Below are 25,638 nucleotides of genomic sequence, written 5' to 3'. Positions count from 1 at the left end.
TTTGCATTAAACAATCTGTTAAAAGAAAATTTTAAAAATCCCACCCTCCCTTCCCTGAAGTAATGCTAGGAATAGAGGCTGTTAGCCACCACCTCCCCCGCATGCTCTCACTTTGCTGCTGTAGGCTCAGGATCTCATTTACGTGCCATCTGATGCCTTGGATCTTGCATTTCTGGCTGCAAAGTGATACAGGAAAGGTTTCACTGCAGCCTAGTCCTGTCTGAGTCTTTGTCCCCATAGGTCAGAGATGGGGGTTGAATTTGCTTTGCTTTATAGAGGATACTGAACTGAGATTTCCCATTGATTGGCCCAGTGTCACCAATATATTTTCAAATACCTCTCATTTGTTCTAAAAATACAGCCAACATGAGCTCAGCCTTGTAAGAACATGTTAGATGTGCTTTTAACGTGACTGCTACACTGGCTCTTCAGTGCACTTCTGGTTTCTTGGGCATGACCGAAATGGGTGCAAAGAGGAACCCAGATAGCTCTGACCATCTGCTGGAGCAGAACTTCAGTGCTTCGGGAACTTTTCAAATCAAAAAAGAAATGTAGGGAACCATTTGTGGGAACCTCAGGACCAGGGTTTTTGTTTGAGATTCAAGAGTCTTGCTCTGTTTTGCTGCATGGTTCCTCAATCTTTATCTGGCTCCATGGATGTATACGCTTATATATTCACAAAAAAAAAAAATCTGTACAGAGAAAATGAGATGTGGAATGGGAAATAATTGCTATCGCTTTTTCATTTTGTGGTGATTAAAAGCAATGAAAGGTAAGTTGGAGCCTAGAACAGATAACCAGTTCTCTGCAGACACAAAGTCAGCTGCCTGTCATTGCAAATGAAGGGTCTCTCTCCTATGTTTGGTAGCTCTTCTGCAGAAAAATTGGGGTATGAGAAAGAATCGGGATATGAGAAAGAACCTGGAACTGTCTCCTGCAGAACTGCTGAACTAGAGAAAGTTTACACATGCTCTCATCACTGCTGGGTTTTACACTGTGTCTCCACGCTATTCATGTGTTACTGATTTGTGAGATATTTTGGAGAACATAGAAGAGATGGCACATGAATGAAATTTATGTAGAAATGTGTCTAAACAAACTGTTCATAAATATATGCACATTTTATATGGGATAGATGAGTGATTTCTGCATATGTGGAAGCTTGTGTACCATATACACTTTCTAAGCTTCAAAATATTTTAGCCTCTCATTATATAATTGATGTCAACAAGTTAAGTGTATCAGAAATACTAATGTCTGCCAGAGAATGACCAAGCTTGAAAACTTGCCATCTGTGTGTACGTACAGCATGCAGAGAAACCCTGAGGGTGGAAATTCTTTGCTGAGGTAAATTGTGTTGGTGCAACACTATGTTCTTCTTTATCTTTGGAAGCACGATGATTTAAATAAATAACAGCTTTTTGGAATCTGCCCTGGCCCCTGTGCCCCATGTAGTTTGAATGAAGAAGTAGGGTTTGAAAAAATAAATAAACTTAGACAAGTCGGGCTGTAGAATTGGCCACTGAAGAGAGCATGGGCCAAGATGATTTAGGAACTCCAGAAAGAGAGGGGGAATGCTGTTTCTGACAGCCATATTAGCCCAGATTATCCATTTCTGGCATGGTGAAAGCTGATACGTGCTTAAAATTAACAGAGATTATCTTTTTTACAGATTTGAAGCTAAAACTGAGAGAAGTAATTAAGCCAAGTTATCACGCAGAGAAGTGAACTGTAAGAGATATTTAAAATAACATGCCCTACATGTTCTTCAAGTTATTTTAAACAGTTCATCTTAGGGTAATTAAGCTGTGTCCTTTGGGTGAATATTAGCTTCTTATTTCCTTTTTGTAGTTAAAGTGAGGCTTAAAGAAGATTATTTTTTCTCATTTAGAGGAGGCTTATATTAAGAAACCGGCTTGGAAAAACTACATTGCCTCTGGGAAGTCCTTTTGTATTGAATACTTTGCATCCGTAAGCACATCCTTAACCACACCTGATTTTGTGAACATCCAGCAGAAGAACCAAAACTGCATTTCAGCCATGCTTTGACATAAATGTTAAAACACCACTTTTCCTACCAGAAGTTCCATTAGTGATTTCTAGCTCTGATTACCACTGTCGAATCTTCCCTGCGAAAAGTTTATAATCAGTGAATTTCTGATTTTATGGGCAAAACCATTTTGCTGCCATTTGATGGAAGAAATTTGGATATCAACTCATGCAAGTCGCTACATCAGTAACATCAGAATGGTCTTTCAGCTCTCACTCTCACAGTCCTATTAAAATGTTACTACATCTTGTGCCTCATGCACTGCGATTCCAGTATTTATCATCCTTATTTCCTGAATCTTAAATTGTTAAATATTTCTATTTCCTTATGCACATGGCAACTGAATGTTTGCTCTGATATCAACCATACTCGACTTTGATTCAAATGGGTTAAATGAGACTGGGTGGTCTGGCCTCTACTCATGCAATCTAGCATCATCCTGTAATTATTCGAGCATTTGCTCCTGTTCTTCCTTTCCTGTAGATGTATTGCACGAAAGAGAGGGGACATGAAAGATTACACTTTCTTATTTTTAATGCGTCATAAACTTATTCACATCTGTGAATGCCCAGATTTTGCAATGAAGGGAGCCACGTAAGTGTCAAAACGGAGAAGAGATGCTCAGGCTGTCATCAGAAAGTCTGATGCAGTTAGTCTTCTGGACCTCTTCTGGCATTTTTCTCTAGCGTTCTGGAGTCTTTTTTCAGCATTTAGGCTCAACAAGCCAAGAGTTAGATGCAGCTGCAGTGTTGGTGGAGAACTGAGAAAGCTGAAGAGCTACTCATCCATTATGCGACTCAGAGAACACACCACACTAGGGAGTACTAAAGTGAGAACTATAGCTTCCGCTGTATGCTTTTCAGTGTTTCTGATGCCTCTTTGGAGGATTTTTTTTCCCTAACACTACTAAAGAATATCTACTTAACAGTGTTTTGAAGAACTGTATGAAAAACCTCAGAATTAGGCAACATAGCTATTGTGTTAACTCAGCATCTCAATGAAGTAATATATCCTTCTTGAATTTGCTCATAATTATACATTGGGTAGCCACTAAGACGGCTATTTTATTCCTTGTAACTGTGGTACATCATTTAGTGTTATCACAAACATCTCTGCACATCATTGCCTTGTACCACATAGACACAACCTAAAATTCCTGGCAAAGACGTGCTTGTGAATCCTCTGCAGTTAATCTTTGCTACAACTAAGGATTTTTCCTTTATCCTCTTGCACAATTATCCTACTCCCAGGGTTAACATTTGCACCTTTCCATCTGATGCAGGACTGCAGTTTGTTTCACTAATGGCCAGTGAATATAACTGCTCACTTTGTTGTCACAATATCACATTCTGCAATTCAGTAGTCTACTTCAATAATAAAAAGGGAAAAGAAGCCTCACAAGACATGCCAATAACACTGCAATCACAATTACCATTGTAATTTTCTGTGAAGGAAGAACTGTTGTCTCAATTCTCAATGGTTAATCTCTTTTTATGCCAACAAGATGGTCATTCGTGCCAGTCATGCTATAGCAAATAGAGGACTTAATGTGTAAAACCTGGCATGTTTTCACTGTAACTTGCTGTGATAAGTTACTTATATATCTAGGATTGTTCATACCTATGTTACTCCTTGACCCATTGTGTTAAAAATATAATTGCTAAAATTACATTGGTTTTAGGCAATCTTAACTGTTTTTCATTATATCCTCCACTGGATTACTTCTCCTATCTTTAACCAAAATGTCAAATTGAAGCTTCACATTCACGTTTTCAATACCGGTACCTCAGAATTCTCTGCTCTGGCTAGCATGTCAAGTCTTATCCTTCATTGCATTCTACCATCTGTTCTGTTTTGGTAACACTATAATTTTTGTAATGCCTATCTCCCTCTCCTACCACTGCAAGATGCCAGTTAGGCAATACTAAAATATGCTTTTCACTGATTTCCTACTGTGTTCTGCCTTCCGTGCTTTTTTGGTCTGCTCTACTGAAGAGACTTATTAAAAGGGAACATGGAACGTCAGCAACAAAGTTTTTAGTCAAGTTGGTTATTAATTTTATCAGTCCTTAATACACAGAAAAAATCAAGTAATCTTCTTTCTATCTACACCGTATTGCAAGAATTTCACTGTATAAATTCCACATAATATAGTTTTGCATAACCCAAAGGCATCTAATTTCTGTTTCTTTTACAAGAACATTATCTCTGCTGTCCCTCAGGCCATGTGTGTCACCTCAGTCTGCTGTAATGGCCATTAAAGGTTTTGTGGGTACTTTAGCTTTCACCTCTGACTCGGTTCATGGGGTGCAAGACACAAATGAGCTCAATTCCAGCACTGTGAACACGGGCTCTTCTTCATTTATGCCATTTGTGTTCTCTTACATCTCTTGAACTTTAGAAAGAGGGTCAGGAGCCATGTGAATTCTGAAATGAGTTAGGTTTTAACAACTATTCATTATATCCTTGAACTACAGCCAGAAGACCACTCCTCAGAAAAATCGCTACATTCAGTAGGGTGAATATAATACAGAATAAGTTAAACATAGCTGGATATTCTTTCATCGCTTATGTTATGACTTAGTAACAGGAACCATGTCTGTGTTTCTTGGAAAGACATCTCTACTAAAAAACTCTTAGCTTAAAAACCAGTTATGTTAGAGAGAACTTTCAATGGAATTTATTTGATAGCTTCTTGTTGAGGCTGGACAACAATTTACCTTGCAAATATCAATTATTCTTTAACTTAAAAGGTTACAGTTGCTCTTTTTAAATTGAGCCAAGTTCAAACAACATTGTAAAATTCCTTTTTTCCCATGAATTACACAAGCATGGAGAACTTCACTGATTTAAAAAAAAAAAAAAGTCACCTGAAAAAAGATTCACTAGAAAATTACAGACATTGAAGGCATGAAACAAGATGTAAATCTAGCCCTTTTTGAGTGCACAACTTGGCTTGAGTATGAAAAAGGACAAATAAAAGTCTTAAGCACGGATAGGAGCTTGCAATTATTTATTCACTGGAGTAACGATGGGATGTAACTATGTAGATAGAGTCACTCTCTACCGCAGTGACTGTGTATTTACAGAAGTTGTACAGCTCTGAGAGATGGGTATGTAGGAAGCCTTTTGCAAATTAAATCACAGACAAGTACCTAGGTTCTTCATTACATAAGGTGAAAGAGTGTTGATTTCACATCAGGGAATCAGTTAAAAATTAGCTGGTGTGCAAAATCAGTTGCTTGCAGAGCCAGCATCTATAGATGGGCTCTCTGCAGACTCTTGCTCTCCACTGTGGTGGATGGAGGAAGTGAGCAACATGCTAAGGCCCGATATGAGGTTTTTAAGAGAAATGGGATCTAGTTTGTTCAGTGTAGGCTGGTCCACATGAACTTTTGTTTGATGAGGTATCTGTATTTAGTCAGTTCCCCTACTCCCTTGGCATAATTTTAATACAGAGTAAACTTCATAAATAGGATCTACCTCTAAATTATTTTTCTTCTTTTACAGTATAGACTACTCTCAAAACTAATAGAATCCAATAAGAGATTACGGATGTGAATTTAGGGGTTGTTATGGTGTGAATTTAGGGGTTGTCCTATGCAGGGACAGGAGCTGGACTTGATGATCCTTGTGGGTCCCTTCCAACTCAGGACATTCTATGGTAAGTTCAGACAGTGACTTCCAAAAGCTTCTGGGATCTAGAACACTAGAGTCCACACTAAAGGAGCTTTTCCTTTCCTCCTCAGCAATAATGGCTGCATGGAATGTAGTCATTGTTTCTACTTGAAATTTTGAAAACTAGTTTTAAGAACTAGCATATCTGAACTGTCTTGAAAACTCCACAATCTTGTCTTTGTTATAGAAATTATCACAAGTCTGCTTCTAGAGTGAGTCTGAGTACTGATACTTCCCACTTTACATTTGTTGTGCCCATTTGAGAAGACTCTGTCCCTTAGAATGAAAAAAACATATTTACCCTTGATATAATACTCCGTAAGAGTTAGAAGATCTAATAAGATCTATGATATAGAAAAGGAGATAACTGGAATTGTACTAATTGTTACTAATTAGGATATGTTTGGTAAGACCCCCCAACTGAATATGACTATCTGTACAGTGCGATGCCATCTATTGTATTCCTTAAAAATAGGACGGATAGATGGAGAATGCCAGAGTTAGGAGTTTTAGGCTTAAGATGACCTGAAATTATTTTCTGTTTAAAAAAATTTTTACTGTCAGATTATCCAAGCCATCTTGTCAGAATTAAAACAAAAATGTTCTAGAAATGAATATTCTTTTAATCAACTCTAAGTAAGTTCACTGCTAAAGTAATCTTAATTTTCTAGAATGTCTTTTAATTAGAATCTTAAACAGAAAGAATGCAGTAAAAGATATATTTAAGCCTAGTATCGAATGAATTGAAACTACACATCATAAACTCAATAATAAACTTGTTCTACCCTTAGAAATTGCATCTTAACACTTCTTTCATTTACTGACTATATTAAAAATAAAGACTAAATTTCTAATAATTGTTTTAATTGCAACTTTTCAGAGTATTTTGACCAAGAAGATGTATAGATAATTTTAGAATTGATCACATTTCTTTCATGTCATATATGTTTGTGTCTTAGAAGCATGCAAGAATATCTGGTTACACTTTAAGTTGCTTTAAAGAGTGCTTCCATAAGCTTATACTGGTCTTCAGTTGCTAACATAAACATGCATTTAATTAATCATACTTCTGTAGCTGTTCCTTAACTCTTTAGAAGCAGAAAATACAATCAAGTCCATGCGTTCTCCTAAAGCCTATCCTGAATCCAAACCAAACCTGTTTTCTAGGATCTATAAGCATGTCAGAGCCTATGCCGTTCACTTCGTCTGGGTAACATGAATGGTTTTAACAATAATTTTTTCAATAGCAAAATTTTAATAATGGAAGAAAGGCAAACATAGATCAAGCATTCATTATATTAAGGTCAATAAAAAACAGTGGGTAATTTTAAAATGTTCTAAGTGGCTGTTTCTAGGCACCATTGGAATTGTAGACAGTAATACAACACTGGCGAAAGTTGAAAGAAAGCGGTACAGCTTCCCTACGCTTTGAGCTGACTTATGTTACAAAAGCAGACCCTTTGAAAACACTTCATTTTGTAATTCCCTGCCATGTTTTGCCAGAATTCCAGTAGAAATTAATATCACTGTACAGCTGTAAGACAGATTATTCTGCTATGATATCCAAGGGTTGAAACAGACAGAAAAAAAAACCCATACGAGGCAGCAAACGGAAAGGTAGAAGCTTCACAGGTATTTGTCTGCTGTTTCGCAAGGTGACATTGAAAACCACCACAATGTGAGAAATGCTGTGATGCTGCAGTCTCATCCAACAGGAAAATAGAACAGGGGTGAAGGAGCTGCAGCCAGAAGCCACTTCAATACAGAGAAAACCTTCAGTTCATAAAACACTGTTTAGTAAAGTGTAAAGTAGTGGATTCTCCTTCACTGAGTCGAAAGTTCCAGCTTTCTGTGTAAATTGCAACAATGGTCAGTTCTATCACTTTTTATGGATAATGTGTAAATACTCAATGTAGGTTGTTTAGCTTACTTTTGCAATAAATTATTCATATCTCAGCAATATGTTAATACAATGGTATAAGACCTCAAGTGTTAGAGTTTCAGGTATTCTGTAATTCACTTTGTTCAAATGAATAGGTAGTGGACAGCCAAAGGTAAAGTTATGAAATTATATTTAAAGAAAGATTGTGGAGGCTTCATTCTGGTCTTTCTTTCTTGTGTTTTTGGTTTGTTTGTTTGTTTTTTCATCTCTCCTGCGACACACTGTAGTCTCATTATGTGCATTTCTTGCCAACATCCCTGTCCCTTCTCAGACTTCATTTCCCTAGTCAGGGCGAGCTGTTCTAGTTTTCTGATTTGTATTTTCTATTTCCTTCCTAGTGGCCATTTTCTGTACTACTTGTTGTCAACACGTACCTTGGATATTTCTCATGCTTTTTTTTAAAAAAAAACACATTATTATTATTATTTAGCGCTTCTGTAAAATTATGTTTCATTTAATAGCCTCTGGGTAGAAATATTGTCAAAAGCTTTTGAAAAGCTAACTAAATTATGTCAATCAGTTCCACTTCATCCACTTTTTTGTTATGATATTTTAAAAATACTTTCAACCTACATAATCACATGGGATTTTGTCCTACATTTGTTTCAAAAAAATACATGCTAGATGCAAAAATGTCATATTCCGCGGTGACTCAAGCAATAGTTTCTGTCAGGATTTCCTTAGCTTGCCAGCTTTCATTTATAAATCAAATAGTCTCCGTTGTGCTCCGAAACAACACGCTCCGGTAATTTAGACAGCTAACCAGAACTTTCTGGTACAGAAGTTAAAATAGCGGTGCACTCACTTCTTGCTCCAGGAAACAAATTCGTGTCCTTCCTGAGGCAGTGCAATTGGAAGTTGGTTTTATGAGCCCATCCAGAACTCAAACTGACATTTGCTGAGTATTATTCTGAGTTTGGTATGAGTCATGCTTCTAGAGATAAATAATTTATTTCATCAAAATTTCACACTCTTCAGCTCAAGATGTCCAAGGGAGAGCTTATTATCCAGGATCCAGTTCTGTGCCCCTCAGCTCAAGAAGGACAGGGAACTGCTGGAGAGAGTCCAGCGCAGGGCAACAAAGATGCTGAAGGGAGTGGAGCATCTCCCATGTGAGGAAAGGCTGAGGGAGCTGGGGCTCTGGAGCCTGGAGAAGAGGAGACTGAAGGGGTGACCTCATTAATGTTTATAGATATATAAAAGGTGAGTGTCAGGAGGATGGAGCCAGGCTCTTCTCAGTGACAGCCAATGATAGGACAAGGGGTAATGGGTTCAAATTGGAACACAAAAGGTTCCACTTAAATTTGAGAAGAAACTTCTTCATGGTGAGGGTGGCAGAGCCTGGCCCAGGCTGCCCAGGGAGGTTGTGGAGTCTCCTTCTCTGCAGACATTCAAACCCGCCTGGACACCTTGCTGTGGGACCTCAGCTGGGTGTTCCTGCTCCATGGGGGGATTGCACTGGATGAGCTTTCCGGGTCCCTTCCAATCCCTGACATTCTGGGATTCTGTGATCCCAATGCCATTTACAGACTTGATTAATGTGGAGACCCCCACTAAAAATACTGCTTATCCTGGGTCAGAATTTATTGAAATACACAGGAACTGTTTAGCTGGAAAGTAAAATTCTTTTTTGTCTTCCAAGGAAAACAGAAAAGCTAATAATTTTCAAATGTTCTAGTTCTTATAGTTTCAAATTCCACTTTGAATAACTACAACTATTGCTATCTTGCTGAGGTCTTAGATGCCTACAAATATAAAATCATTTCCTGAATTAAATGCAGATTTTGCCTACAAAAACCCCACAGCAGCTAATGATTAAGCCTATGATATACTGTATGCTTGTTCTTGCATCTGAGTCATTAGTTCTTGTGCTTTATTAACTAGTTAAATTTGCAGCTGAAATTAACACAGGACTTGTTAGCTTTCAGTTGGTAGCATTCTTCCTTAGAAAACTGTGATAATACATAAGCAAAAGTCGTTGTTTTGGTAACAGTTGTTATGACATCATCTAATGGTAAAAGAAAGTCTACAATATTTTAGTATTTTTCATTCAGAATCTCTGCTACTGAAGCCAGCAGGAGAAATGCTCTTGATCTTGAAAGGGAAATATATGGTGTATTTGGCAGCAGTATCAATGCTTTTCATTGAAGCAAAGCGTAAACTATCACTGGAAGAAAATATTTATAGGGAGCAATGTCTTTTATTTCTGAGTTTTTCTAAAATTTGTTTTAGTTGCCTTATTTGAATTACAGTTGTTGCCTGTATGGACCTTTTCTGGGAAACCAGTGTTGCTACATATTTAGTTGGGGTGCCAGTCTGTGATCTGTACGTGCTCTGGGAGCTGATGCTAGAAAATGTATTGGTTTTGTTTTAAGCAGAAAGGAGAATGACACGGGATCTCCAAGACCACTACAGGCAGGGGAAAACATACATTTTAAAAAAAAACTTAATTCAGGAGAAATCTCTCTATATGCAAACATAGTGGTTAATGTCTCATAGCTTTAGGGCTCATTCCCTCTGAGAAGTACTGTTGCACTCAATGCTAAAAATTAAAGGTATTGAGAAACGCATTTATTTGAACATGTTAGTAGTCAGAGATATTTCAATGGGTGCCCCGGGAATGGGAACATTCCAGTACTTGTTTCACGTGGTACTGGAGGAAATAGGGGAATTATGGTATAGCAACTGATCCTTAACCAATTTATTCCCCAAGAGTCTCTTGGTTTATATGCAATATGGTCAGTTCCCAGGAACTACTGAAGAATGAGGACACATCAAACCCCATCAGAAGTCTTCCTAGATAAAGATAGAACAAAAAACACTAGAGGACAAGCATCATTGCTGCGGAATGAAAAAAAACAAAGGCATTTGGGGAAGAGAGGTGATTCTAGATCTTTCTGTAACGTCACTGAGCTGCATAGAACAACTTGACAACTACAGCTGTTATTGACTGACCTTCGTGCAACTTTTTGTACTGCTCCGCCCTTTGTCTAAGTTTCAAAATACTGAATTTTACAGTAATGCCTCATAATTGGCAGCGTCACTGTGAGCTCCAGTAACATAACAGAGAAGCAAGATATTGCAAGTTCAGACACAGAGGGCTGTTTCGGTGAGGACAGCATCCAGTTGTACCTGACTCTCTGTAACCAATAATGTCTTTCCCTTCCTTTAGGGTTAGGTGCATTAAAGTAAAAATCAAACAATTTATTCCAGACCCAGTGGAGGTGAGAGTAAGATTTTCTCTCCCTCAGGCTGAATATTTTCCTGGGTTCTACAAGAACTAAGTAGCAAATAAATCATGGAGCATCTCCTTACTTAGACTGTAATTCAGTTTTGCATTCAAGCTCTTTAGTAGTGATCTGCCTTGATACTTGACAATACTCTTCTGTTTCTTTGTAATACTGTTTGCCTCTTTAAAGGTAATTTCCTTTAAGAAGTAAATGCACAGTGAAAATTGATCCAACAGCAGGATGCTTATTTTTTAAAATGAGTGTTTGTGCTTTCTAGGTAAAAAAGGTCTCAATATGTGCATGTGCTAAAACATCTCTTTGGTTTTAATTAATGTTCAAAAATAATGTAGTTGACTTTGCTATAGAAGCTGTTGGACAGATGTAATAGGTGTCCAGGTGCAGGTTTTTTAATCATTTGCAAAGTGAAAATGCATAGAGAGTTTATATGTAGAGATGTTGGATGCGTTTTTAGGTTGAAAAGTTACTTCTAGAAGTCAAGAAATTAGATAATGCAGAACAAATACCTGCAAATCATGCCCCTTAAATACTATGTGAACTAATGCATTTGCTGCCTAATTCATTTCTGTTTCCTGATGACAACTCCAGAGAGAAATAGAATATTTATTGTGGGAGTCATAGCAGTGTAGAGAAGTGGCTGAAACATTTTGAATTGTTTATTACCATCTGTGTTAAACTGACTTCAGCTTTAAAAAGTTAGTGGAGGACAATCAAGAGAAGCGTGACCAGCAGGTTGAGGGACGTGTTTGTCCCCCTCTGCTCTGCTCTTGTGAGACCTCACCTGGAGTACTGTGTTCAGCCCTGGGGCCCTCAGCATAAGGACACAGACCTGTTGGAGTGAGTCCAGAGGAGGCCACGAAGGTGATCAGAGGGCTGGAGCACCTCGCTTATGAGGACAGGCTGAGAGAGTTGGGGCTGTTCAGCCTGGAGAAGAGAAGGCTCCGGAGAGACCTTGTAGCAGCCCTTCCAGGGCACCTACAAGGCAGCTGGAGAGGCACTTTTTAAAAGGGTATGGAATAATAGGACAAGGGGTGGCAGCTTTAAACTGAAAGAGGGTAGATTTAGATTAGATATAAGAAATAAATTCTTGACTATGAGGGTGGTGAGGCTCTGGAACAGGTTGCCCAGAGAAATTGTGGATGCCATATCCTTGGAAGCGTTCAAAGTCAGGTTGGATGGGGCTTGGAGCAACCTGGTCTAGTGGAAGGTGTCCATGCCCATGGCAGAAGGGTTGGAACTAGATGGTGATCTTTAAGGTCCCTTACAGCCCAGACTGTTCTATGACAACCTGTACTGGAAGCTCAGAGCCCCTCTGAAGAAATGGAAAACATGATAAAAATTATTTCAGAAATAGAGCAGCAATATATGTGCTTCCCACATAACAGTCACGAGCCATCCAGATGAATAACCTTACTGGGGAAAAAAATAACCAGCCAGTGCTCTTAAATATCTGCTCAGACAGACAGGCTTTGCATCTTAGCATTATGAAAAGTATGTGTGTTCCAAACCCACTCTGTGCCACCACTCTGCCTCCATCAGCTTCCCTACCAAACAAGTAATTGCTTTCCCCCCAGTTCATTAATTTTTGACCAATGATGCCACCAAATTATTGATTTCTCCCCTCCCCCCCAGTCAAATCCAGCTCTCTTCCAATTTGCCCATTTTCTGCTCTACAAGGGCCCATAATTGCATGGTGTCTTTCCCGTCAACTCTTGCCACCACATTGCCTGAGGCACTCATTTTTAAGAGCTGAAAACTGATGTAAGTCAGGATGTTGCTCAACATGATCACAGCTTAAAGATAGAACTTCTACCTCTTTCTGCCTATCAAAAGCTATTACTCCACATAAACCTACAAAGACGGGCTATTACTTCTGCTTACTGTTAATTGCTTCTTCGGATCAGACATACTATTTACTTGGTGTCTTGCTGTTCCATATTACAAGTATAGATACTGGCTTAACAGTGTTTTACCGTGAAGGGAATTAAGCTGTCATAACATCTCCACACTCATGTGCCATGGCACTGAGTTCTAGGTTAAGCATGAAATAATAGAAAATCACTTCAAGAACAAAAAGCCCAAGTCTTGCATTGTTTGTGTACTGCCAAATTAATAGAAAGGGAGATGATAAGCAGTTGAAATACAAGTGTCCCAAGGTATCCTCTTTTGTACTGATGTGGGAACAGGCTGGATCTGACATAATTTTTGCATTTCATATCAGTTATAACAAAATCCCTAAATCTATTCAGGGTCCATCTCTTTGTTTCTAGAGGAGCAGAGCAGGTTTGAGCTGTGTGCATGTTCATATTTTCACACTTGTGGTATAAGCAGTTAAATTAGCTGATGGTTTCTGTTATATAATAACTGTGTATTTACTCTTTTTGAGGGTCATTTCAGTTCTCGGTAACGTTACTGCAAGATGTTTTTTGATTATGATGGTTTAATTTAAATTTTTTCTTGCCATACTAGATTCTGTCTGTGCACCTAGTGTGTTCAAAAGTGACTTATTTAGTGGCTTCAAATTGTACCTGTTTTGAGTAAATGAGGCTGGGATATACAATATCCAGCAGCAACCCCAACAGAACTGTCAGCTCCACTCAGGGCTGCTGAACATTCACCCTTATGCCTGTTTACAAGGAGCACTCATAGCAATAGACACTTGGATGACAAGTGGAACTTGAGAAACTCTAATGATAGAAGTGTGGGGCTTCTGCAATGATTTATGAATCCTCTGTGTAAGTCCTGTGGTAAAAAATAAGGTGTTAAGTGCTTTATTTTAGATAACTCAGAGTATTCCTTAGGATTTTAACAATAGTGATATAAATCTCAAGTTCACTTTCTTTTCTTAATTTCTGATACCAATTTATGTCCTCTGCTAATTGCATGGTTTTTTATAAGTCACTGCTGAGCTCTAGTGCAATTTCAGTTGTAGTTTTTCTTCTGTATGTAATACAATATAATATTAAAAATATTCTGATATTTCAGAGTATTGGATAGAAAATATTAGAACTAGAGGACAAGCTACAAAGAAAACTCTCTCCTCTATGCCCCCCCCCCCATTTTTTTTTTTAAGAGTATTATTAAAAGTACTTTATAACACGGAGATGTCCCCCGAGCTCCCAGTCTGAACATTCCACCTTCATGCCTCAGTTCCTCTGCTTATTATCTTTCATAGCAAAACTATCTGAAACTCAACTAAAAGGAAACCTTGGAGACTTGAGAGATATATTCTTGTTCTTACTTTAATCCTTGGGATGTGTTTCCCTGAACTAGGGGACTGGTGTGGGGACTCAGTGTGTGGTGTAACTGCAGTGTGTGGCTGTGGGAAACTCACGTCCTCCCAAGTGATGCTGTATTAGCTCTTCCTCCCACAGAAACACTGTTAGTGAACTGACTGAGGGGAGAAATGATAGAAAAACCCTGTCATACTTTCCTTTGCCACAGGGAGATAAATCTTGGAAGCAGGACCACTCACAGGAGTGACGTGGAGATTGTTGCCCCACAGCTTCCACATGTTATGTGTGGGGCAGGGGAAGGATTTTGCTCGATTCTTACCAAGCATAGCCTCCCAAATGTACTTCGGAAAGGTTTGTGAAACCTTTCCTGGCTCAGAGATGTAGCTGTTTCCTTAAAGAAATGCAATTCTCAATTGTCCTCTGAGGCTCTTCCTCACTTTTCCTGCCCCAACAGAACGGAGACAGCGAAGTACAAAAACCCCATTAGGGCCTCACTGAGGGAAATGCTGTAGGGTGAGTTCAGACCTCAAACCCCATTGACCTCACAGGAAAGGGACCCGGTGCTTCTTCCTGCATCACTGGGAAAGATTGGATCAGTTCAGATAACAATACAGTTAATGTGTCTCATGTATTACAAATGCTTTCAGTGGCATGTTTAATAAAATTACATTTCTAAGCTGAGCCATCCATAAAAGTACAAGTAGATAGTTCAGTTGCAAAGAGCTGTGTTCTGAAGCAAGTAGGGACTTGTTTTCAGTAGGGAAAGCAACCCATTGATTTATACACATTCTGCTAAAAACCACAAGTTTTACTGCTGTTTGTTCTTTGTGAATAGAGTTATTTGTGTACCTTTTATGTTTTATTCAATCCTCCAATAATAATCAAAGGATTTCATTTTTAAATGTTTAGCAATTCAATGAAGTACAGAACTCATATGGTTACTTATTTTCTTTCAAAAATATCTTCTCTGTGAAAGCTACCTTGCCTTCCTACGGCTCAGGGAATTACAATTCTCGTTTTGTGAGGGGAAAACTGAGGCTATGTGCAAGCTTCAAATAATTGGTTTTCTTTGGGTGACAATATAGGCTTTCATTACAAAGCCCAGATTTTCTGGAGTACTGAAGCACAGCTGGTGTTCTTTGAATGGGGGAAGTTGATGTTTCAAATTCTTGGAACCTTCAGAACGTTTGAGATTGATCATGTGTTTTTTCATGGTAAACTGTATTATTCAGAGGAACATTACTAATGAGAAAGCAAGCCTGTCATCTCTCCAAGTGCGGTGTGACCTACGCAGGAATAATCCAACGTGATTACAATGTATTGCTTTTTATGTGTACACGTACCCACAAACATCATATTTTACATATATATATATATATATATATCTTCACTAACATATCTAATGAAACACATTTTTTGCCAACAAGCAACAGAAGAAAAGCATATCCCTGCACTTCCTTGGAGACAGACCAGTGCAGAAGAACAAAAGCGTATTTATCTCTGAATTATCAACTAGGAATTTCCTAAGCTGCTCTTTGTGCATGGATAATGAATTTCCCAACAGCTTCATTTAAGACCTGTTCTTCCACAAGCCTCAGTTTTAACACAAGATATAATCCTTCTACTAGGTAAACACATATTTCCGCTTTATAATTAAAAACTAATGCTTTGAGTTTTGATTAGCACTGAATAGCAAAAGAACTCCTCAGTAATAGCTAAATGTCTGTCCAGACAGATGGACAACTGTGCTGCATCACAGGATGAACTTCAGGGGCAGAGCCAGAAACTCCAGTTCAAGAACCAGTCAGAAACTTCCATGTATTGATAATTATAGTAAGCTCATTTATTATGGAAAGGAACTCTAGGGCTGAGCTAAGCATAGAGCTAAATATTAAGACCTTAAAGATTTAAATTGGGACTAACACCGATTTAGATTTGAGCACTTGGATGGGTGTTGGGAGTCAAGCGTCTGACAGCAAACTTTCCGCAATGGTTGCCTCTCTAGTATACTCAGGCCTCTCACAAGCTTCCATTTTCTTTTGTTCACACAGACCCAGTTTGTAGAATCATTCTTTGTCTCTTTGATGTTCTTTCCTTATTTTTGAGCTATTTCTGACATCTGCCACTCTAAGTAATTGTTCTTGGGCTGGTATTATCCTCTGAGTTTACCTTTAGTTGCTGATGGAAAATTCCATAAGAAAAATTTCATTACCAGCGACAGAACAGCTTAAGTAATATAGATAATACATAAGTCATCATAAGGCGTAATGAAAAGAGTGATACCGATTTTTGCAATGGTGGGTGTTAGACAAGCAATTCAGTACCTCTCTAAAATTAATGAGTTAAGTACCATGCTATATTTGGAAACCAACTTCATCTCTATAAAAGCTAGCTTCTGCAGCAAAGTTCCTGGTAGGGTTTGGACATCTCTCTCCATGGCTTTTCCCTGCCTATTTTTACCATGAGACAGGCAGGTATTGGCAAGACATCTGAAAAGCTGCTCAACGGTCTCGAACTTAGAAGAAAGAGCCCGCTGAAGTTCATGAGCTTGCAATCGCTGGTGTGATGCTTTTCGCCCTGGGATTCATTCTACGTTCTAAAACATATTACACTGATGATACAGAATGATTGAAAATAGTGACTCTTATACAGGGGACCATGCAACGAATGACAGCCATCTGATGTCACCGTTATTTGCTTGCTCCTGTAACTTAAGGTTACAGTATTCCCTTTTCTGTAGAAACGTAACTGGCCTCCATTCCAGAACTATGAAAAAAATCCACAGCAACAGTAGTAAAATGTCATATTTTTTTTTCCAGAAGAGATCCTCAATAAGTGAGGATCTAAATGAATGAAGCTTGATTAACGTGCTGAGAAAAAACACAAACCCACTGTCAAGCATGTCACTTGCCCATAAAAAGAATCTGTCAGAGCTGAGAAAAGACTTGAGAGAATTTGTACCAGGATTCAGGCAAAAGATTAAATAAATGAAAAAAAGTTTAAAATGGTAAGAAATTGTTTGCCATTTTAAAGGAACTTTACTTTCCTGATTTTATTTATCACTGAGGCATTACGTTTTCTGGTAGTGCGAGAGCAAGGAAAGCTTTATTTTCTATATATAATAATAGCAGACTTTCAAAAATGCTTTTCTTTTTCCTAAGGGTTTTTCTCAACTACATAAGGAAGTAGTAAACACATACCTGTCAGAAAAATTGTTTTCAGACAATTCAGAAGATGCTGGAAATTTTTCACTTGCGAATTAAATAGTTAATTATGCTAATCTCTGAAAAAAAGCGATCACATTTCTGGTCTCTATGCCGTCATTTTTTTCAGCCATCCAATGGTTGAAAAAGTAACATGCATTACTAGTTTTACTTTCTGCTTTGAAACTTCGTTCTCTGAGAGCAACTCAGTTTTACTGTAGCTTCTGTTCCCGACGAGCTATTAAAAATAGGCAAAACCATTTAACAAATTGGTTTCGTTTTCCATCAAAATTAAAGTGATTCATATCTAAAGCAGTGGACAGCACACAGAAAAATAGGAACGTTCCTATCAAGAAGGACTGGGGTGGGAAATCAAGTTACACGTTGATGTTCAGCCAAGTAGTAAGCACTATCAGCAATGTCTGATTGCCAACTCTTTTTTTTCAATAGTTTGACGCAGACAGAGATGAAGAAGAAGTGTTCTCTGACATAAGTTCGGCAGTTGACAATAAACTATTCGCAAACAAAGAGGCTGCAGCAGGTGAGTTAATGTAAGATTTAAAGAACTACATATTTATACTGCATTTGACATTAGTAGGATTCCTTTTTCATGATCCTCAATGTGGATGAATGTACTGTAGCAAAGTCTTGACTGACCTCAACATTTGAACAACCAAGGGCAAAAAAAATCTCTCTTTACACTTCGAAACTTCATACAACCCACCTAACATCTTATCTACAAGCTCACCTTAAAATAATATGGGTAGTCTACTAAAAAACTACAGCCCTAATACAAAAACCAAGTTGGTCAATTCAAGTTGTCAGCTGTTTCAGTTCCAGATGATACCTCAGTGTTCACCAGATCAGTCCTATGAGATCAATGAACATACTTTCCCCTTAAACTTGGTACTCATTCTGAAACTGTGTGAATATGTCAGGCATTTGGGTGGGTTATTTATTTACATATTTATTATTTGTGCTTACTGAAGCTTGAATGTCTTCAGAGAAAAAGCCTCTGAGGGACAAAGGAATTGAAAGAATTGAAGCTAAAAATCGAAGTACTGAAAATCCACAACATCTGTCAGAAATATTTTGCTTGAGGGAAACAGAAAAATGTTCCTTGGTGGCTTCACAACTTTTTCTTTTCACACATGGCATCCCTGGCTGCCCTCCAAGCAGACCATGAGGGTTATATAGATAGATGAGGTCACAAATGTCTTGTCAAACAGCACACAAGAAGAAAATTTTAAGTGAAATATTTTTCTGTAAAATTTACTAGCTTTATTAAAACAAATATTAGATATGCATAGTAGAAAAAATCATGTATCTGAGCTCTGTTTACAGGAAAACTAATCTGCCATAAATTGGCAGACAAGGTAGCTTCAGTTATTTGTGATCATGAACAATCTTCTGGGGGCAGCCAATTCCTAATTGATGAAGCACGATGAAGTCTGGTAGGAGCAATACATCTATTACTATTAGCTTTTTTTGACAAAGGGAAGATTACTATTTTCTGTGAGCAAGACATTTACTAAGAGCAGTATTTCAGGCAGAAAGACTAGGTCATATTTGAAGGTTTGAAAGGGGGTTCAATGCGAACTAGCCTACAAAACCCACCCATAAGGTGTTTTTTATAATGTTCAAAATAAGATAAAGATGAATTATCAAGGCAGGGGTGGTGGGGTTTGATAATGATAAAAAGTGCATTAGCTAAAAACCATGTTTCTAGTGGTCAGCTTTATTCTTGTGTGCATCTTATCTCCATTAAGGGGTACGTGTTCCTCTTTTGTGCTTAGCCTTATTCCTAGAGGCAAGAGATTCATTCCAAACGTAAAATGGCATTCCCCACTGCATAGCACGGAATTGATAATTATCTGTGGATTTCCTAATTAAACGAGCTAAGTACTGAATAGCAAGAAGAGGAAAGAAGCAGCATAAAGGTACTAGCTCTGACAGATTGGCAAAAGCTAAACAATTTGTACAAATTGGTTGTGATTCTGGATGACCTCCAGTCAGCTCCTTGAAAACCTGATCTACTTAATTCTTCACTGAAATAATTGCAGAGCTATGAGCTTTATGAGAAGCCATGCCACAGTCATCTAATTGGTGCCTAACCTGAGCACCAACAACAGCAAGGAGATTTGAAGCAGGATTTCTAGAAATCCTATGAGACAAGATATTTAATTTCTAGAGGTCACAATTCCTGCATTGGCTCGATCTCACTCATTTTCTTTTAAGCTTATTAGTAATATTGCAATATATTTTGGTTCCTGGTGGCTAGCAAACATAGTATTTCTAATATTTTCATACCTCCACATCAATCTAATTCACATGCTATACTTGTAGAATCCAGTTGTAATCAATTGTGTAACAATGTATGCTGAGAGAAAATAACTGAATATTTTTATAGATTAAAATACAATTTTCTCATTGTTGCCTTCTATGACATACTAAGATGGTTGCTAAGAGCAACAACCTGTCATGAAACTCAGTGTAAGGTTGCAATAAAATTTGTATTAGAAACATCTCACGGAGAGCAAAATTAAAATGTAATCATTCTAATGCTTATTGGTCCTTCAGTAAATTATTTCTCGTCTACTCCACTCAAAATTTATCTTCTAAGCATTTGTCTTGCCCAGGAACTGATATGCAACACGTATGTTCCATAATATAAAAAGACATTTTAATTTTATTGAGCTTAAATATGTTTATAAGAGAAGCAACATGTTTCACAGGATTGTGTTAGATTACTTTTATGACAGTCAGTGTCGGGCAGTGCAAATACTGTAGATGTTAAAATATGAGTATGGGCATATTTGAGGCAATGAACCATATTGAATAGAATTGCCGCTAGGATTTGAAATAAGTAACGGATTTAAGCAGGGACTGGAAATACATTAGCTGATTTGCCAAAACACAAATGGTCCAAGGAGCAGACTTAATTAACTCACTTGATGGGGTATTAGCTACCTTGTAATGGGAAGTTTAAATCAACTGCAGATAAATTTAGACAGATCAGTACCAGTTAGTTTCATTGTATAAATGAATTTAGTGAACTGTGAAAAAGCAGCGCTTGACATTTGGGTTCATGAAAACTTAAGGATGAACACGCTTTCAGAGAAAGTGACACGCACCCAGGCTCCGAACACTGAAACACCAGAGACATTTATGGCCATAATGCCCCTGGGTTCTGGAGTGCGTTTCTGTTGTAGGAATTGCACACCTGCCTATAACAGCCATACCCTCTCAGCTTTCCATGGCCAGTCCTGTGCAGTTCAGCTTAGGAGCAATAAACAATATGTAAAATATGGCATTAAATTTAAAAGTACAGCCTCATGGTGAAGGAAGCAACTGAGCACAGCCCTGTACCTCTCCTTGAGCAGCAGCTCTGTGGGGGCAGCTCCTGTCCACCCCTCTTGTACAACTGCAGCCGCCCATCAACACAGCTCGTCCCTCAGGGCTGGGTTATTGGATCCTCTCGTGTTGCTAGCAAGACAAATGTTTATGAATGATGCCTTCAGTGTCAAGATACAAAGCCTGGAGCAAAAAAAGGGAATGCATTCTAGCTGATCTGCTCGCTCTTTTTTTCAGCAGCCTGCTCCTCCCTGGAGAGCTGATTATTCAGTTAACAGGGATTTAATAAAAACTTCCAACTGACTTATTTTTTAATTGTGCAGTACTGCACCTGATAAAATCCTCTCTATTTTCACCTAAAGAAAACACAGGACGCACGAAAATGACCAGGTTTCCCTTACCCCAACTTTATGTGTGCCCTGAAATTGAGGAGGTGTATTTAACTCCTAAGAGTACCTTTTCAGATCAGGTGCTTGCAAGCTATTCCTCCATGGCAGTAGAGCCTTCATGCATTTTCTTAATTTTTTTTAACTATTGAGTTTCTCCATATGAAATTGATACAGTTACTCAGATCATCTGCAGTAGGTTCATAGAAGCACATCAAGGCTCTAAGCTAAGAGCTGAAATTATCACAGTATCACAGTATGTTTGGGATTGGAAGGGACCTCAAAAGATAATCCAGTCCAATCCCCCTGCTGGAGCAGGAACGCCTAGGTGAGGTTGCACAGGAAGGTGTTCAGGCGGGCTTTGAATGTCTGCAGAGAAGGAGACTCCACAACCTCCCTGGGCAGCCTGGGCCAGGCTCTGCCACCCTCACTGAGAAGAAGTTCTTTCTCAAATTTAAGTGGAACCTCTTGTGTTCCAGCTTGATCCCATTACCCCTTGTCCTATCATTGTTTGCCACTGAGAAGAGCCTGGCTCCATCCTCGTGCCACTCGCCCTTTATATGTTTATAAACATTAATAAGGTCACCCCTCAGTCTCCTCTTCTCCAAACTAAAGAGCCCCAGCTCCCTCAGCCTTTCTTCATAAGGGAGATGCTCCACTCCCTTAATCATCTTTGTTGCCCTACGCTGGACCCTCTCCAGCAGTTCCCTGTCCTTCTTGAACTGAGGGGCCCAGAACTGGACACAATATTCCAGATGGGGTCTCACCAGGGCGGAGTAGAGGGGAAGGAGAACCTCTCTCGATCTACTGACCACCCCCCTTGTAATACACCCGAGGATGCCATTGGCCTTCCTGGCCACAAGGGCACAGTGCTGGCTCATGGTCATCCTGTTGTCCACCAGGACCTCCAGGTCCCTTTCCCCTACACTGCTCTCTAATCTGTAATTTCCCAACCTATACTGGAACCTGGGGTTGTTCCTGCCCAGATGCAGGACTCTACACTTACCCTTGTTAAATTTCATCAGGTTATCCCCCGCCCAACTCTCCAGCCTGTCCAGGTCTCTGGATGGCAGCACAGCCTCTGGCGTGTCAGCCGCTCCTCCCAGCTTAGTGTCATCAGCAAACTTGCTGATAATACACTCAATTCCCTCATCTAAATCGTTAATGAATATATTGAATAATATTGGCCCCAGTACTGACCCCTGAGGCACTCCACTAGATCCAGGCCTCCAACTGGACTCCGCACCATTGACCACCACTCTCTGGCTTCTCTCTTTAAGCCAGTTTGCAACCCACCTCACTACTCTATTGTCTAGACAACACCTCCATTTAAAAGGAATTCAGACAATTCAGACTGTAAGACTTTTCGCCTAATGGTAAACAAGTACTATTTTTTTCTTAATAGCCTAGTTCTCACTTATCAAAGGAAAAACAACAACTCAGAAAAGGCAGTGAAACTTCTGATCAGCTGTTTTGTTGTCAGAGCAGATGTGGAGCCTGCAGACCCACTGGAAGCAGCAGGGCATGTTGCTTCCAAACACTTCAACCAATCCTCCTGTTTTCCTTAAGACAACATTTTGTGTTTCTACTTCGATAGCTGAACATTGCTGCAAGTTTTACATGAAATACTGCTGATTGAAACTTGGGCTTAGAAAACCTGAGCTGAGTTTTGAATGATCCCCTTTTCAACACTCTCCCCTCAGCTTTAGCCTTGCCGGGAGCTTTGCCCCCACCAGCACTGCTGACTGCCAGTGCCTTGCAAAGCTGCTCTGCCACACGTACTAGCGATTCATTAGCGAGCCTGTTGCCCTCCCCTAGAAGACCTGTTCTAGCAAGATTTAGTCCAAACTCAGCAAAATATGCTCCATCCAACAACAAACTGAGTTGTAGGGTAGCAAACTAGTCATGCGTATCCATACTGCACCAGGGGTATCACAGGTGCTCTTACGTGTTCCCTCATGACTTTATCTTGTCCGGGGAGTAGCCATTTGCTTCCATTCATTTCTGGTAGGTTTGTCTTTAGGCAATTTGAAGAAGTGTAGAGAAGTCTGTATACCGTTCAGTGATAGATGGTTATGGATTTTGTTAGTTTTCGTTGAACCAAGAAAGAAAAGAGACATACATTAAATTTTCCTGACATTCCTTGAATATACCTTAGAAAGGAGCCACGCTTCTGCAAGGAAACTGGTGTCCTAGTTGCAGGAAAAAAATGGCCTTTAATATGCTTGACCGTATTAAAAATATAGCACCATTATGGCTTTTATCACTTAAGGTACATTATGGATGAGTATTCGTTTTCAGCCTGACCTTTACATTTAAGTTTGTGTCACCATGTCTCATATTAAAATTTCTAACTAAAGATACGTACTGCTCTTGGTAGTTAAGTGACAGTTAATCAAATACTTGCACACAAGCGCCTTTAAAAGTGACTGATGTGTCAAGATGAGCCAGTGCTGGTGGTGACTGAGGCTCAGTTAAATTTTATTATTAACAAGCATACAATGTTAAGAGTGAGATGTCAACTACGTAAAATAAGTAAAAATATTTTCTCAGCAGTTGTAAATCTGTTTGGTTGCATATATCTTTACAAACAGGTATTTTCGTAAGACCGTAAACTGTATATGCCAGAGAATGTACTGCATTTATACATGTGACATTCTGTGGCAGCAAGAGTAAAATCCCTTTCTGTTATTTTTTTTATAGCAATCTGATAACGTATACATGAACATTAGGGGGGAAAAGACCAAAACCACCACCACACACCAGCAGATGGTAGACCTAAGTCCTTCCCCAGTATCTCTTACATAGTCCAAAAAGTTGCATCAAAGATTAATTTGGCAGCAATTTCAATATGGATTGGAAATTAAGACACCCTGAAATCATCATCTCTACCAAGCAGTTATGATTTTAGTCATCATGACATCCAGTTCCTCTCCTCTGTTCTCTCTCTTAGTCATGTTTAGTTCACCACCTACATAGATTATTACTATGTAAACTTCAAAAGCAAACAAAAGCAAGTAATACGTAAATGCATCTGGAACAAATAGAACCACAAAATTTGTTACGGATAGTGCTTGTTAGAGAGCCACCCATGCAAACATCTCTATGGTGAGAAAACAACTCGGGGTCAGCAATAGTTTTAAAATGACGTATCCTCAATGCCAGTGCTTGCAGCAACATCACACCACCTAAAGACACCCATAACCCAGGAGGGGGGAAGGTTTTTTCTCTTCCTCATCAGCGATCTTGTCTGACTGGGGACACGAAGGCACTAAACAAAGCACATTTAATGCTTCCCCTGGTGTTACCTGCTGCTCCCCACATGACGATAGTGATTGGACTCACCTGGGGCTACTGTCTGGTTACAATTTTTACATCTCTGTGTGTCATTACAGTATTTTTGTTATTCTGATTTTAATAATGCTGTGAAAAATACTCCTGTAGTCACATGCCTATTGACATTTGAATGTGTATTGAACATACATAGGATTTGGTTTAGGGCTGCACCATCTGGAGGGCACAGGAGACCGTTTCCTACCTTGTTGCCCAGGAGCGAGAAAACCTGAACAGGGTCATAATGCCAGAGTATGAATGTGTTGTCCATGCTACACCCTTCCTGTGTTTACATGGAAAGATGATTAGTGGTTTAGCCTCCCATTTGAGTTTAGCAATGACTACCCCTCTACATGACTTCTTGAAATACCAAGCCCAGTTTCTGTTATCCTGCACCTTCAGTAGCTCAGCTGTAGCTGAACTACTCAGCCAGGTCAAGGCTTCTCAGCAACTGAATTTTACATCCCAAGTGCAAGAGGCTGCATGACTTGCTGATCCTTGCATCCATAGGAGGATGACGGGGAGAAGGGGCAGAGCCACACTGTCACCTTGGGAAAGGGCAAAATAGAACAGGAATGGGGACTGTTGCTGCTTTGGTCCCATCAGCATCACTCCAGGATCCTTAGCTGCTAATCAGCAGTTAGTATTTCCTTTATCTTTCCTAGATGTGATTTGTATTCTCCTCTGAGCCAAGACCCTCCTGGGAGTTTTACAATTGCAAGTCATGGCACACAGAACACCCTGCCCAATAAATGGGCAATCTAGCTGAAACAATTCACCATTTAGTATAACCATTCCTTATTAAGATTTGTGGTAGCTTTTATGGATGCTTTGAAGGCTTTGTTAATGGGATACCACTCACCTGGCGACTCTAGCACATCCAAATGGATCCTTGGATCACAGATTTTGCATACATACAGACAATATTATAATATGGTAGTGTTCCATCACATAAAGTGAAAATTTCCAATCCATTTCTGAAGTCTAACTTTTTTTTTTTCCTATTTTAGGGCCAAATGAACTTGATTGCAACCTGATTATGGATTCTGGAGATGCTGTTTATACAGAATTTGACTTTGAAGACCAGGTAATTTTATGTCTATATGGCCTCTCTCTAGACAGTTTTCTAGTTTATGTACATCTTGTCCTATACAATTTGGCTGAACAAGGTGGTGAAACTTTAAGGGTACCTAAGCCAAAGGGCTTTT

General features: G+C 39.0%; 1 protein-coding gene across 1 annotated transcript in view; it reads left to right on the top strand.

Annotated features, from left to right (window-relative positions):
* The window catches only part of AK5 (adenylate kinase 5), a 92,631-nt gene that overhangs the window by 27,918 nt on the left and 39,075 nt on the right, over positions 1-25,638 (top strand). The window contains exons 7-8 of the mRNA XM_065841753.2: positions 17,808-17,898; positions 25,441-25,517. Coding sequence (XP_065697825.2) covers positions 17,808-17,898; positions 25,441-25,517 — 168 coding nt within the window. The remainder of the gene's footprint in view (positions 1-17,807; positions 17,899-25,440; positions 25,518-25,638) is intronic.

Source organism: Patagioenas fasciata, chromosome 6 (genome assembly GCF_037038585.1).
Source record: "Patagioenas fasciata isolate bPatFas1 chromosome 6, bPatFas1.hap1, whole genome shotgun sequence".
NCBI classification, from domain to species: Eukaryota; Metazoa; Chordata; class Aves; order Columbiformes; family Columbidae; genus Patagioenas; species Patagioenas fasciata.
This window is presented reverse-complemented; position numbering and strand designations above follow the sequence as displayed.